At 46.0% G+C, this 15,111-nt stretch overlaps 1 protein-coding gene across 2 annotated transcripts in view; it reads right to left on the reverse strand.

Annotated features, from left to right (window-relative positions):
• Positions 1–4,836: 4,836 nt before the first annotated feature.
• The window catches only part of TENM4 (teneurin transmembrane protein 4), a 2,219,108-nt gene continuing 2,208,833 nt past the window's right edge, over positions 4,837–15,111 (reverse strand). For both annotated transcript variants that reach the window (XM_074955672.1, XM_074955678.1), the window contains one exon: positions 4,837–11,565. In XM_074955672.1, the coding sequence (XP_074811773.1) occupies positions 10,807–11,565 (759 nt within the window). In that variant the 3' untranslated portion in view covers positions 4,837–10,806. The remainder of the gene's footprint in view (positions 11,566–15,111) is intronic.

Here is a 15,111-nt window from a genome sequence, read left to right on the forward strand (position 1 = left end):
CTGGCTCGCTGCACCGCTGGATCCCCTGACTCCCATACTCCTCCTCTTCTTCCTTGTCTACCTCCTCCTCCTCGCTGTTCACGGCGGGGGCCTGGGACGCTGGCTTCTTGGAAGTATCCACAGGCTCTTGGGGGTGGGGGTGGGGTCTCCCCTGAGGATGGCTTACAGGTCTCTGTAAAAGCGGCAGGTCGGCGGCTCTGCACCAGCTCTGTTGATGGCCTCCCTGGCCTGCTGGTATGCCTGCCGCAGCCCCTTGGCTGGCATGCGGCGCTGCTGCTGGTGCCCGTCGTAGCCCTTCTCCTGCAGCCCGAGCACCCTGCGCACAGATGTCGATGTGTCTACGGCTGGTCGGTAGCTGTGCCTGCACAGCCTCTTCTCCCGCCAGCCCGGGAGAGCCAGGACCTCCCACGTTCTCCAGGCAGGGGTGTGTCTGCCGTGTGTAGCTGCCATGCTCAGCTGGGCAGCGGCACATGATAATGGAGAGCAGCGAGGTGTGCTCACCAAGCCAAGCAATCAAGAAAAGGAATTTCAAAAATTCCTGGGGCTTTCAAGGAGGGATGGGCAGCTTCCTATCTGCCTTACCCCTGGGCAGCGGAGTTCACACCCGTGAGCAGAGCAGTCAGGGTGGGGCATTGTGGGACAGCTCCTGTGGGCCAGTAATAGTTGATGAAAGTCGTGCAGTGTCTACACTGACACTGCATTGACCATGACTCTATCTTGCTCGGGGTGTGTGTGGCGTTATTAAATCTCTGTACTGGGGCAGTTACGTTGGCGGGAGAGATGTTTAAGTGTAGCCATATCCACACAGGGGTGCGACATAAGCTGCCTTGCATCAACCTAACCATGTCGTGGAGACCAGGCCTAACTCGGGACTGTGGACTCCACTAGGCAGCAGGGTACCTAAATGTTAGGCATTATAATGCTAAGTCTAAGGCCTTTGGTGGTGCTAGCCCCAGGTGCCTTAATACCTTTGAGGCGCTGGGCCAAAGTGACTTATCCAAGGTCACCCATGGCGGGACAGTCTGCTATGCCCCAGGCTGGCACCCTAACCACTAGAGCCATCGTGTCTCTTGGCTTCGCTGTCAGATTCCAGGGAGTGATTGCAAGGCTGACTGATTTTACAACCCTAAACAAATCCCATCACCATGCTATGTGGAAATGGCTTGGACTGACATAGTGTCTCTGAGCGAAAACAAGGCTGAAATTCATGTGTAAAGCGCCATGTCTCGGAGCAGCCAACATCAGGGGCCAAATCAGTTTGCAGACGTTCTTTGAAAAAAATCCTTCAGCAATAAGAGAGCTTGAGCATGCATGCGAATGAGCCACTTGGCAGCTCCCTCGTTACAAATGGTGCTCAATCAACAGCTAAAACATATGCTAATATAATTACTACTCCGTGGACCTATTCTCGCAATTGCTCACCATTTAAGAAATACGCTGGATTTATAGCAGGGCGCTAACCTTGTAAAGTTGATATTTATACAAATGACTAGCACATACGAGTGACTAATCTAAAACAGACGAGTGGGCCTGTCCAGTCTCGGAGCGTGGCTGAGCCCAGGTGCATCAAAGGGGCACGGCTGACCAACTCTCCAAAAGCGCTCACTTTCCTATTTGCATCACTGCCCCTGTCAAAGTGTCCCTCTTCTGGGCCAATTCTTTTGGTGCCTAAACGGGAGCTGAGTGCTTTTGGCAATTTAACCCATTGAACCCATGTTTAGAAGTTAAAGTCGAAGGTTATTCCTGGCTTTGCCACAGTCTTCCTAAGAAACCTAGGCAAGTCCCAAATTCGCTGTGTCGGTGTCTGCCAGCTGGACAATGGCGACAATGCTCCTCCCCACCTTTACTGCTGGTGCGTTAAAATTCTCAGCTGAAAGATGCTAAGTGCAAGATGTGACGTCCACTCTTCTAACTGTGCACAATTTTATTGGCCAGGAGGGAGATTTTTTCCCCATCTCTGGCTGGACGCACATCCTAATAACCAAGATCCAGGGTGCCCGGGATCCCGGCTGCCACCCGCACCAGGGGCTCTGCTGCTGCCTGGGGCTTTGCTCCTGGCCTCAGCTCGGGGGGTGGGCGGGGGAGTGGCATTTGAACAGGGGTTAGGGGCTGGCTTTAAGTACCCCCTACTATTAAAAATGTTCCAGTGCAACTGCAAATCAGCCCCCTCCGGCGTGGGGGGCCCCACTCTGCATCGGCAGCTGGGCCGGCGGGATGGATCCGGCCTGGTGCTGGGCTGCCTGCTGCTGCTGGCTGTTGCCGGCGCCTAGGTGGGGCTATTGTTGGCCATGGTGTCACGGCAGCTCAGGGCTCCAGCCACGGTGGGGGACTTGCTGCACCGGGTCTTCCGATTGCCCCCCTAAAGCGCAAGGTCCGGAGCAGTTGCCCCGATTCTCCCTGCGTAAGGGATGGCTCTGACCAAGAGCCCCTCATCTTACAAAGCTGCTGTGGGCTAATGGACTGAAATGTAACTTTGCGTATCTGATCCAAAGCCAGCCCCATTGTCTGACTTTGGAGCCACAAGCCTATGCTTGTACTAGTTAGTAAAAACATTTGTTGAATCTAGACCAGCCATTTTGACCAGACAAGGGGTAGAGTGATGGCTGGGCAGATACTAGTCCTGGTGCTTGACGCATCAATGGTCCGGAGTGGGGGGTGCGCCCCTCATGGTCTGAAAACCTCTGATTCTGAGTCGCACAGCAGCCAGAAGACGTACACCAATGGGGCTGCAGTTTTAATGGGAAGGCACTTAGCAATTAAACATTGATTAGATTGCCAAGTTCCTTCCCGTTAAACTGCAGCCCCATTAGTGTAAGTCTTACTAAATAAAATGCGTTGTCCGCCATTACAGGATTTTTTTTTCTCCCGCATTCCCTGATGAGAGCTCGCTTACCCCACTTTGAAAACCACTGCATGCCCTGGCAACCAGCAGGCCTTTTAACCCAGGCTGCTATGTATCCTCATGTAGGTTAGTAGGCAGCATGCTAATGGTTTAAGCTGTTTTTCAGTGCTGACCCAGTGCTCTAGTATTAATGTCAGCTAGTCTTACAGCCTGCATGTTATACTCCTGGGGGCATTCTGCGCCAAACATTTAAAAATCCTACGTCAAAAAATTAAAAATTCTGCACACACTATTTTAAAATTCTGAAAATTTTATTTATCAAAATAACACTACATAATCACGCGTTTCAATTATTTTCGTAATTTATTTCAAAACACCTGTCAGCAAGTATGTCTGTAACAATACAGACACACACAACAATTCCCCCAGGAGTAGAGAGTGAAAGACATCCCTATGACAACCCCGTCCCTGGTTCTCTGCCCACTCCTCCCCCCCCCCACCCCAGAGCACAGCCGTGTGGTTCCCCTCCAGCCAATACACCCTCTCCCTTCCCCCCAGAGCCCTGCCATGGGGCCCCCCCTAGCCCAGGTACCCACACTCCCTCCCACCCCGAGCCCATCTGCAGGACCCCCCTAGCCCAGATACCCGCATTCCCTCCCCTATGGCCCTCAGGAGGTAGGGATTATTACACCCTTTCCACACAAGAAGGCAGAGACATGTTAAGTGCCTTGGTGGCAAAGGCAGGAATGGAACTGAGAACTTATCTACACAAGAAAGCTGCAGTGGTTTGACACAAACTGATTTAGTTCAAACATTGCAAAAGTCTGTGTGGATGCTTCTATTTCTGTTGAAAACAGGCGTATTTCAGGTCATCTTAAATCAAGCAGGCACAAGTTTTATGCCTGAAATATTCCTGAAATATTCCACTTTTATACTGAACCAAGCAGAATTTACAAAAACTATTTTAAGTAAACTGCCTCAACTGTCTCTTACATGCAAGGCCTGAATGCACTATGATTCCCAGGCCCTGATCTTGTAGACAGGTGTTTATGAATTCACTGTTAGAGAGTGAGCGTATATTCCTCTTTGCTTCACAAACTAGACACTAAAAATCCATTTAGACAAGGAGCAGTGTCTTTGGGGAGAGAGTTTTAGAACTGAGCTCATCTTATGTACTCTATTTTTCTGAATTACCCTGCTCATTAGCCAAGTGACTCTGGGGTATGATATCTAGAGTTAACCTTTACACGATGGCAAAAATAAAAACCTTTTAAACACAAAATATTCTTTTATTTGTCACCGAAGGCTACACACGGTCACTTCTGTTTGTTTTTCTAGAAGGTATCTACATTTGCACTTATGTACAGCCTTGTCATATTTACACAGTCAAGAATACAGTGTTAGAAACACAAAGTGTTGAGAAAAAAAATTCTCAAAAATTAGTTCCAGACTTCAGGAAAATTATTACACCTGGTAATGACAAGAGGCTCCAGTGTTGGCAGTACAGCTGAGCTTTGCTACAAAGTCCTCCTTCTAGACTGTAGCTGCATTCAGAAGGCCTCATGCAAAATAAGCAGATTTATTTGTTTTAACAGAAAAGTGTGATGCTTTGATTTGTTACTTCAGTCACATCACTGAAACTGTCCCGCAGTTTGACCTATTCTTTGCCAGAACAGTTTTAGTTGGTGTTCACTTGGAGTTTTCAGGGCTCCTCTGCCCAAATACCATTCCCCTCCTGGATGGGGATTAACAGTTAAGCCATGTAACATTTTATTATAAGCACAACTTTTTAAAATTGCTATAAACAGGAGAGAGACAATAATTTTGCTAAAAGAAAGGAGTACTTGTGGCACCTTAGAGACTAACCAATTTATTTGAGCATGAGCCTTCGTGAGCTACAGCTCAGTTCAGTCTCTAAGGTGCCACAAGTACTCCTTTTCTTTTTGCGAATACAGACTAACACGGCTGTTACTCTGAAACCAATAATTTTGCTGTCTACCCCACCTTTTTTTTTTTTTTTTTTTTTTTTACATTTCAGACTGTTTTCAGTTCAAATAACACAGCTTGATATATCACTATAGGAAATAAGATCACAGCCATCAGGACATGATATAGCCTTCCTTAAACAAGGTACATTTAGTGGGAGGGGCATTCTGAAACAGGATATAAATTTTGAAACTGATCACTTTGTACAATGCAAACAGTGTGTCTTTTAAAAAATCACTCTCCAATCCTCGAGGATTTTAGTTAAATGTACCCTACAGTTAAAGTCCATTGGCTTAATTTTGTTTAAAATCAGTAAAACCTTGTTTGTAACTTGGGAAAATAATATAGTTAAATACTTACTATGAGCTATAATAGAAAAGAAATGGTGAAAATCTTTCAGTCCGAATAAGGACAGTATTAACACTAACAAAAACGAACAAGCCAGTGGCTAACACACTGGGTTCCTGTGAGGCTTGCTATGATATGCTATGCAGGGATGGTGGATTGTATGTTTCAAGATAACAAGGGCCAAAGTTTATTTCACCAAAGGGCCTGTTACAGTGTGCACCGTTATGAACATAATTGTTATGTGTCTTACCCAGGTTCAACAGTGCTAAGATACAGCCCTTCACTGCCAAACACAAAGATAAACCAAATACCAGTCAACAAGCCAAGCAATCTTTAGCTCCATTATTAACATTGTGTGTTTATGCCCCCTTGGTGTTTAAAGAGCAGCCGCATTGCTGAGATCTGTGGCCCTGGTTTCATTTACGCTGCGATTGAATCAAAACAGACGGCCGTGCTATAAATATGACGGGGGCCCTTGCTGTAAATCAGAAAATCAAATTCTAAAATTTCCTGTTAGGAGTCTTGTCTTTGCATAATGGATTGCACTGTCATTTATCATGGTGACACTTACAAGTCACAGCTGAAAAGGTGCTTTATTAGATTTCTTTTTTTTTTTAACCAATTTTAATTTATTCTTGTTGCAGCGTCCGTTTACCAGCCTGAGCAGAATCTTACCATTCCCTCAGCTCAGTAAAGCGACCACAGATACAGGGCAGAATTCCCTCACTGTTCCTAACCTACAGCCAAATGATGTCTTGAGAACAGCTCTCAGTCATCGGTCTTTTAAACACAAATCAAGCATGAGGTCGCTTAACAGCCTCCATCTATTCTGTTCTTGCCTGGTATTTTTTAGATTTGTTGGCCCATTTTTGCCATGGCTCTGATCAATAGCAGTAATGACAAAGATTCGATGCGCTGTATGAGTCCCTCCGGTCACTGGTGCTTCATGATATATTCCAAGCTCTGGATAGACAATTTCTGTCCAAAAAAGCTTGGAGGAAACAAACATTGCAGTACATCTTGCAGTGCTAAATGAGTCTAGCGGGGGCTGCAATTGCTACACAAATGCAATGCCTTCTGAATAATGAAAGTCAGAGAAAGGAGTGAGCCAAATCTGCAGGGGACAAAAATCTGCTCTGATTCCTCTCTGTAGTGGCAGGAAAAGGGAAAAAGATGCAGCTATCCATCCTGCAATGTGAATTTCCTATGGGCACAGCTGGAAGCTCCATTGTTGGATCATTTAAAACAAGGTTGAAGAGTGCAGTAGAATTGTCTGCTGCAGAGACCGACCTGCTATGAGTCTGGTCCAGATGATACAGGTGCCAGGTCCAATTTTGCTTAAAAATACACACATTTCAGCACACGTGGCTTGATCCTCAAGTTGACATGTAGGCAAAAACGTCCACTAATCCAATGGGAGTTTTGTCTGAGTGCAGACTAAGACCTGTGGGCGCTTGTCCTTGATACTGCTGGCCTAGACTGTGAATTGATTAGTCTAGTATACCCTCCAAAACCTAGATTTAAAGGTCAGCAGTCGCTCTTCAAACACAATTCATTGTAACTTGAATTTGCTGAGTCGCACTCGTTACATTTTGAGGGAAATGTGCCAGGGGCTGGAATTCTTTTGGGGCAGGACGTGTGCTTGTTCAGAGTCAGAAACTAAACCCGGCTGTTCCATGCTAGCCTTGGTCCTGGCAGTGATTCCCACACAATTACCATTAAAATGAATATTTAGGGTAACGCCTCAGGGTAGGCTGTAGGGATCGAGCTTAGGACTTCTGCACCGGAAAAGCACAAACCTCTACTGCCTGAGATCAAACTCTTTTAGCAAAAAGTCAGTAGCAGACCCATAAACCACTGTGTGGTTCAGCCCCAAGAGGGGGACAGAGCCACCCACTGTAAGTGTGGGATATAAATGGAATGTCAGGCTACAGGTGCCATACGGGAAAGATCTATTCACAGATTCCAAACTCACAAGGAACCATTGTGATCATCTAGTCTGACCTCCTGTATAACACAGGCCATAGACCTTCCCCAAAACAATTCCTGGAGCAGAGCTTTTACAAAAACGTAATTTAAAAATGATCAGCAATGGAAGAATCCACCATGACCCTTGGTAAATTGTTCCAATGGTTAGTTACTCTCACCGTTAGAAATGTACCCCTTATTTCCAGTCTGAATTTGTCTACCTTCAACTTCCAGCCGTTCGACCGTCTTAGACCTTTCTCTGCTAGATTAAAGAACCCGTTATTAAATATTTGTTCTCTATGTAGATACTTATATACTGTAATCAATGATGGGTAGCTGCATGTGGTATGTTGTTCAGCAGGGCAACAGTTAACAAATGGTCATGCAGCCCTTGATTTTTTAACATTCCCCTTACCCTGGAGGGTGAACTCCACAGAAAAACACTGGGCTCTTGTAGACAAGACCCTTATGGCAGGACAAGGGGAATCTTATGGTGCCAGGATAGTAAATAGCCTTTCAAGTTTTCACCCCCAGTAAGATGAGTGGGAGACATCCCAAACTTCTCTTAAAACTATTGCTCTGCTATTAATAATGCTGCAGACACAAGTAGTCAACTGTCTCCTTGATCGATTGTTTAGGTTTTGTCTTAGTTAGTGCTAGAGAAACATCATTCTGTTGAAGGAGCTATTTAATAGTCAGGAGAGAAGAGATTCAAAATAATGACTCCTCCATTTCCTGGGCTGTGCACAGACTCCAACTACAGGACACTAATGGACTTTAATGGGAAGTCGAGCAGTTTTAGACCCAGCACATTGCTTGAGAACAAAGAGTAAATCTCATTTGCACTGATTTTTGCCACGATGTGGATTTGGATTGCTCTCGGCTACAGGCAGATTTGTGAGACTCATGAAAAATGGGAGACCTACCTGGATTCATTACTTGTGTAATAACCTGAAGACTCTGGGTAAGGCTATAAAGGTAGCATCTCAGTCCAGCAAGGTTTCCATTGGGAGTGTTTCATACTTGAATTTCCTTTCCTCTACTCCATGTAAATGTAGCCGATTTACCATCGTAAAATCCCCATTACATTTTTAACAAACCGATGAGAATGGATACATGAGGCTTCCCTCTGTTCTCTGCTACACTTTGACAGAGTAGCGTTAAAAGGAAGAGGTGGTGTACGGAACAGTTTTATAACACACTAGGCTTGAAGATGGGCAGCTCGTTCATTTTCAGCCAGCATTTGCTCTGCTCTGTTTCAGAACCTCCTCCTTCCAGAGAGTGAAGCCACTCCGACAGAACTGGTCCTGATTTTTCAAGACTTACCACTACTTGCTATTTACTGCTGCCAATGTATTTCTCCATAAAGGATGCTTGCCAGTTCAGTCCTGGCCAACGCTCTTCCTGCTCTGCAAGGTGAAGTTCAAAGAATAACACTGAGTTACTGTATCAAAAACACTCCCTTTCCTGAAAGCCAGGAGGAATTATGAAAGCAGCAGGATGGTAGGTAAGCATCAGAGATGTGTGAACCTCACATGGGTCTGTGTTTGGGTTCAGTTAAGGTCAGAATCTAAAACTCTCAATGTGCCTCTCACTGGGTCTGTAACATTAGGTTAAAAATTTTAGGAATAACAGGCTCTCTTGGGGGATTTCCTTCACTTCCATCTGGCAAAAGCATGAGAACAGCCAGGAGGGGGCCGTAAGGACAGAGACAGACAAGTTCTGGATCTACAGGGAAGCTGTGACAGAACTGGGGCCACCATAATTTTCTCTATCCATGGAGTTTGTGCCCACTGAGTCCTTTCCAACCTTCTTGCTATCCGGTAACTGAGTAGACTCGGGGATACCGTCTTGGCACAAGGCAGTGATGCTGGTGGTGGGGTTTGCTGAGCTTGGTGGGTGCAGTGGAAGAGGGTGTGATTTTAGGGGACTATAGAACACCATGCTCCAAGGGTCGGCTGTGAAACCTCTCTTGTTGTGGTGTTTTGGCATGGCTCAATCTGTCTCTGGTTAGAACCTGGAAGCCAAAACTGAAGATGAAAAGAAGTTAAAAATTTCAGACCATGTAAGAGGTTCTGAGCTGCTCTCTGACAGCCAGTGAAAGTTCAGGGGTGTGTGTGGGTGAACGCTGACTCTGTCAGAGCCAGGTCATCCAGAGGTCTGGATGGCATCACACCTGTGTTTCTCTGACTGCAGCAATGCCCTGTATCGGTAGAGAATTTTCTCAGGAAGAAGCTCAGCTCAGTCTCCTTGTTCGCTTGAATCACCAGGACTCTTGCACATACCACAGCACGGGGCTTATGTGAGTACAAATTACATTAGCATGTCGAGCAACTTTGTCAGCAGTTTCTTGTAAACTATTTGGGCCCCTCTCTAGTGGGCATTTCTATTCAAATGCCTCCTTGTTCACTGTTAACCCTCACTGGGCTACTCATATAATTTGAGCTTTTTGGTGTCCCAGTGGGGCGAAAGGGGGAAGGAACAGTTAGAGGGTTGGTTCTAATATTTCCCCTCCTGCTGCTTATTAAACGTTTTAAATTCCCTGCTGCCAGAGTCCCAGAGAGGCATGTTTGCCACAGTCATAAATGATTTAGTTTGAATGAAAGCCAGTTTCCAGGCTAATAAAGACAGCCCCCAAAAGCAAGAATTCTGGAGTATGGATTTGCTGCACTCTTCAATTGTACGTCAGTGGGAGACTATCCTACTACTTACAGACTCAAATTAGCTTCCTAAAATGAAGTTGCTTTATTGGACACAGCCCAGCGGACTGCTGAACACACAACCTGGTGTACTGAAATACTATGTATTTAATGAGGTTACGTCTACAACTTCGGTGCATTCAACCCACCTAGAGAACAGCTCTAGGCACGAGAGAGGATATTTTCCAATAGAGTGGGAGGATCTTTCTTGGCCTTTACTGGCTTTTAAAACTAAAAACAGGATTTGCGCATGGACCAAAAAAGAAAGAGAAAAAAAATCTACTATCATAATGAAAAAGACTGTTTTTTTTTAATTCCAGTTCAGGAAGGAAGAGAATCATCTTGCAAGTTAATATATCCAGCTCCTTTTGCCTCTATAATCTACTTCTGTGCAGCAGGAGCCCAAGAAACACTTTCTGTCCCAAGTGAAAGGTGAAAACTCCTTGTAAGTTCTCTTTTGAGGCACACGATTCAGACAGTCACTTTGAGAGATTTGGAATCATTGTCATCTTCCGTTTCCAGCGTGCTCAGCGTTTCTGAGCTGTTCTTCGGGTCGAAGGCTATCTGTCCCTGTCCCAAATAAGAAAGGATTAGGATGAAACAAGTTAGCACAGACACCCATTTCTCACTTCACACCGAGTAACCCATGGATGTACGTTGACAACTCCCCACTTTAAATTCCTCACAAAAGGGAAAAAAGGACAAAGAGACAGTAAATTTCACTGTGATCACACTACGGCAAAATATACCTTCTGTTCATTGCAAAAAACACGTGAAGGCCAAATTTAAAATAAAAAAAAAAGAATGTTGCATGAGTTACAGTGCAACCATATTCTTTCTCTCTTTATTTTCCTCCCCCAGCCAGGTTCAGTTTAGAAAAAGGATTGAGTACAACACAGTCAGGTAAGTGGCCACAAAAGAGTAGCTGTCTTTGGCAAGAAGTCACCGCATTGACCCTCTCTGTCACCTTCTGCCCATTTCGCTCTGTCTCATAAAATGGATGTTGTTGGCGCTGTCTGAAAGTTCTGGGTATTGCTCCACTGAGATCACAAAGTAGCCATCATAGCCCTGCACCCGGCCCGTGTTTAGCACTTGCTGCTTTTCCCCTTCTGTCCACGAGCGAATGCCCTCCTCCCCATCCTGCAGTCTCTGCTGCTCCCTGGCCCAGGCCTGGGCTATGGCGCGCTGCCTGGCCAGCTCCAGCACGCGGGCTTTCTCCTCGTCCAAGGTGGTCCCATAACGGGTGTTTAGACACAGTGCGCCATGCTGGAGCTGGATGTCTGTGTAACGTCTAGTCCTTCCACTGAGCATTGTGTTGATCTGGGACACTGTAACGTTCACGCCGTTCTCCAGGGTTCTCCGCCCGCCACTGAGGCCCAGTATGGACAAGTCGCTTTCTGACGGCCCTTGCTTAACGAAATAATGTGTGTCCACTCCCTCTATGGTGAAGTGCAAGTTCTCCAGGTAGTGGGCGTTGTTCAGAATAGCTGCAATCCGGCGCCCATCCTCGTTGGCCAGACTGATGATGTCAGTGGCCACACGCCCATCCTTCATGGCAAACTTGACCCCTTTGCCGAAGACAGATCCTCCCGAGGCAAAGTTCTTGTTCTCCTTGAGCTGCCGGCACCCGGCGATGCTGGAACTGTAGATCTGTTCAAAGCGCTCTAGGGTGACGAAGGCTTTCAGCTGTTTCTGCACTTCACACTGCACTCCCAAGATTGACTGGGAAGGGAGAGAAGGAGAGAGAGAGACGCAAATTAGAAAGAGACGCCGGGGGACTGAAAGGTATCGCTAGCACATTGGAGAGCAGGGAAATAACATGACATGATCCAAGGAGAAGAGCCAAAGGGTTCTGCTTCCTCTAGCTACTTCTTAACGTTGGTCTGAAAAATAAAGTCTTTCTTTTTAATGAAACAACTGATTGAGATTCCTGTGCTTGCAGGCTATTCTCCCTAACTGCCATCATGCCAAGACACCGAACTGAATGTAACATCATCCCTCTGACAGAGTGGAACACTGGGGTGGAGAGGGACCTCAGCACGGAGGGGAGATTAGGGTTTAGTGGTGACAGTGAGAGACAGTTGCATTCTACCTCACTCCTTCTGTGACCTTGGGAAAATTAATTGCTCATGCGTCAGTTTTCCTCACCTGTAAATCAGAAATGATTCATAGCTGATTACCGGGAATCTTCTAGTGATTAATATTTGTAAAAAGCTTTGAGAAAAGGTGTTCAATAAGCTCAAAGTATTTAAAGAGTAGCAGTTTCCTTCTGTTTTAACCTGCTTTTGATTCCACCCTGCACCATCCTCCAAGGCTGCGCATCACAGTGTGATCCTCACTCTGGCCAAAACACTCTTTTCCAGAGCCCCTCAATGCCACTTGAAGCATTGGCCAAAATGGATCATTCAACAGTCAAGTGAGGTGCTAACGCTCCCTTCCCCTCACTGCTACAGTGCTCCCAGTCTTCCTGTGGGATCAGGTCCTCAGCTATTAGGACTCAATCTTGAAGCTCAATTTTTACAGAGGCAAAGCTCCCATTGACATCAATGGGAGCTCTGCCTGAGTAAGAACTGCGTACGGACCACAGCCTTTGATCACCTGTAGACAGTTTTAATGCAAAGTGACTTTTGCTGTTAGCATATAAAGGAGCAAATGCCCTGAATGATTCAGTGGCTTATCATTACTGAAAAACGTCTGTAGAAACATACTCATCCATTGACGGGAGTACCGTCTTCTTTCCTACTCCTGTCCAGGAACAATTATCTGCTCAAATTTCACAAAAGCGAGACGATGCCATAACAAAAGTCTCCTGTCTCGGCCAAGGGCTTAATTCAGTAAGGTAATGACAGCCAGCATTAAAAATAGGTTACAGACGAAAGGGGGCCACCCTCACTTTTTTTTAAAGTGAATTTAATAACTGTGAAAGGTGCTGGCTTAACAGCCCTGGAAACTAACACTCCTGTTTTCCTTAATATGCCTTAGCCCTTTCCTGGCGAGACCCTTTTTTAGGGGTGACAGAGGACAATTCAGACTCCATGGTTAGTCCAACTTTGGCGTCTTGGCTGAGTCAATGCTAATTTACATCGGGCTGTTATGAGCTCTATTTTGCTGTTACATATTCGATTTATAATATTCTAGCAATGAGAGGCTGAACTGCTACAGGACCGTCCAGTGAAGGATCTCCAAGCTTTTTACAACAATGAATGCGGTTAGCCTCGTGATACCCAAGAGGGTATATTAGCAGCCCCATTTTAGCTATGAAGAAAGCGAGGCACAGACGATTAAGTGACCTGCCAAATGTGTCACTAGAAGTTTGTGGGAGGGCCTGTGAGGCTAAATTCTGCACTGACCTATCGCCTGTGCGAGGCACCTGAAAGCAGTGGGGTTGTAGGCAAACTCCATTAGGACACAACGTGACCAATGACAAAGAGGCACAAAAACAACCCTTTCTCCAACATGACACTACAGATGTAAATGCTATAAACTCCCAGAGGGCCTGATCCTGAGTGGCATGCAACATCTGAATCTCCTAGTGACTGCTCTGTGATGAGGGTGTTGTGTTATAACAAAAAAACCCTCAGATTCTGGATGCTGCTCAGGAGGACTGACAAGAGACACATGCTGAGCCTGCTCCCATTGAAGTCAAAGGAGATTTTGCCACTGACATCAACTGCGACACAAGCAGGTCCAGTAATGAGCAAATCTGACATGGCTTGAATGGGCCATGGAAAAGTTGGCTGGATAAGCTTGTCCTATAGCTTTGGTCTGGAGGAAGAGGTTCTGTGGGGAGGTTCTAGCTTGCCCTCCTTTTCTCAGACTTGTCACAGAGCAATAAAAGCTACTCCTGTGTCCTGAGCTATTTCAGCTGCCATCCCTGTCGTGATTAGGGAGGGAAGAGGGACAAGAATAGTAAATCCCACTATTGCTAAACCCCTTTTGGGACTCAGACCAAAAGCTTAAGCTCCCTTTGAATTCTGGGCAAAACTGCATGGAGATTCTTATAGGGTGGGACCTGGTTTGCCTGTTCTTCAGTGTATACCCCAGAATTTAAGGTGACGAAGGGCTTTCTAGACCAGCCTTCCCCATGCAGGGCTGGTCCATTCCTCTTATATATAGTGCACGGTCTAGTCTGTTTCTCAACAGCCAGGTGACGGGCCTCCCTTGCGAGACTACGGCGCAGCCTACTGCATGTCACTGAGAGGAAGGGTGCTGGTCTTGATGTCCAGCCACAACATGACCTTTACAGATGCAGCCCCACATGAGATTACCCTTCACTGGCCTCGCCATTTAATTCTGGGCAAACCATGAAGGTTTCCCTACTGACAAAGTGCTCGTGCCCTTCAGAATCGGGATGCCCTGGAGAATTTGCATAGCTGCATTTTTTTCCCTTCTCCATTCCTCAGCTGCTCTGATTACCAGCTGGCATAGTGCTGGGTCCCTTATTAATCAACTCCGAGGTTCTGCTGACACTACAAGACACAGCTGAAATGTAACTTTGCCCCATCCTGCCGTAGCAGAGCAGGGCATGTATTCTCTGAATCGCGGAATACTCAGGCAGATGGCTAAGTTAAGGTACAGATAGACTAAATGTCCTAGTTTTTTGTCACCAACTCAGGCCATTAAATACTAGATTTAAAATATGTGTTTAGCCTCCTTTGTGTTTCATGGCACCATATTAAAACATATGACTTTTCCTTGACATAGTAATACACTGCATTTGTGCGGCTCACGACATGACTTCACCGACTCATATGGCCATCATAATTCAAAAATAAAAAACAAAACCCAAAATACACCTGGACATAATATCTAGACTGAGGTTTAGTGGGAGTCCCCATGATATAACAGCACTAGCGCTTAGCACCTTTCACCCAAAGATCACAGTGTTCCACAGCACCTCAAACATCTGTCTTGTCTATTTCTAGCAAGGACCATCTCTTCCTTTAGCTTTAGAAAGCACCTCACTGCAGGAGTAATTTCAATCAACAAGAAGGAGGTGCAGAGAAATGAAGGGACTTCCCCAAGGTCCCAAAATGTGTCGGTGGCAGAGCCAGGAATACAAACCAGGTCTCCTGACTACCTATCCTGTGCCCTACCACTGGACGCTGCTTATAGCTATAATTATTCTAGCCAAGTAAATTGAGGGGTTGCTTCTGAGCAACACAAGGCACTTGTGCTGGCTCCCAGAGGGGCTTAGCTATGGTGCTGCTCTACCATTCCCAACTTTCGCTATCCAGGGACACAAGTCTGCAAACTAAGGTCTTCCAC

This window comes from Natator depressus, chromosome 1 (assembly GCF_965152275.1).
Source record: "Natator depressus isolate rNatDep1 chromosome 1, rNatDep2.hap1, whole genome shotgun sequence".
In the NCBI taxonomy this organism is placed as follows: Eukaryota; Metazoa; Chordata; order Testudines; family Cheloniidae; genus Natator; species Natator depressus.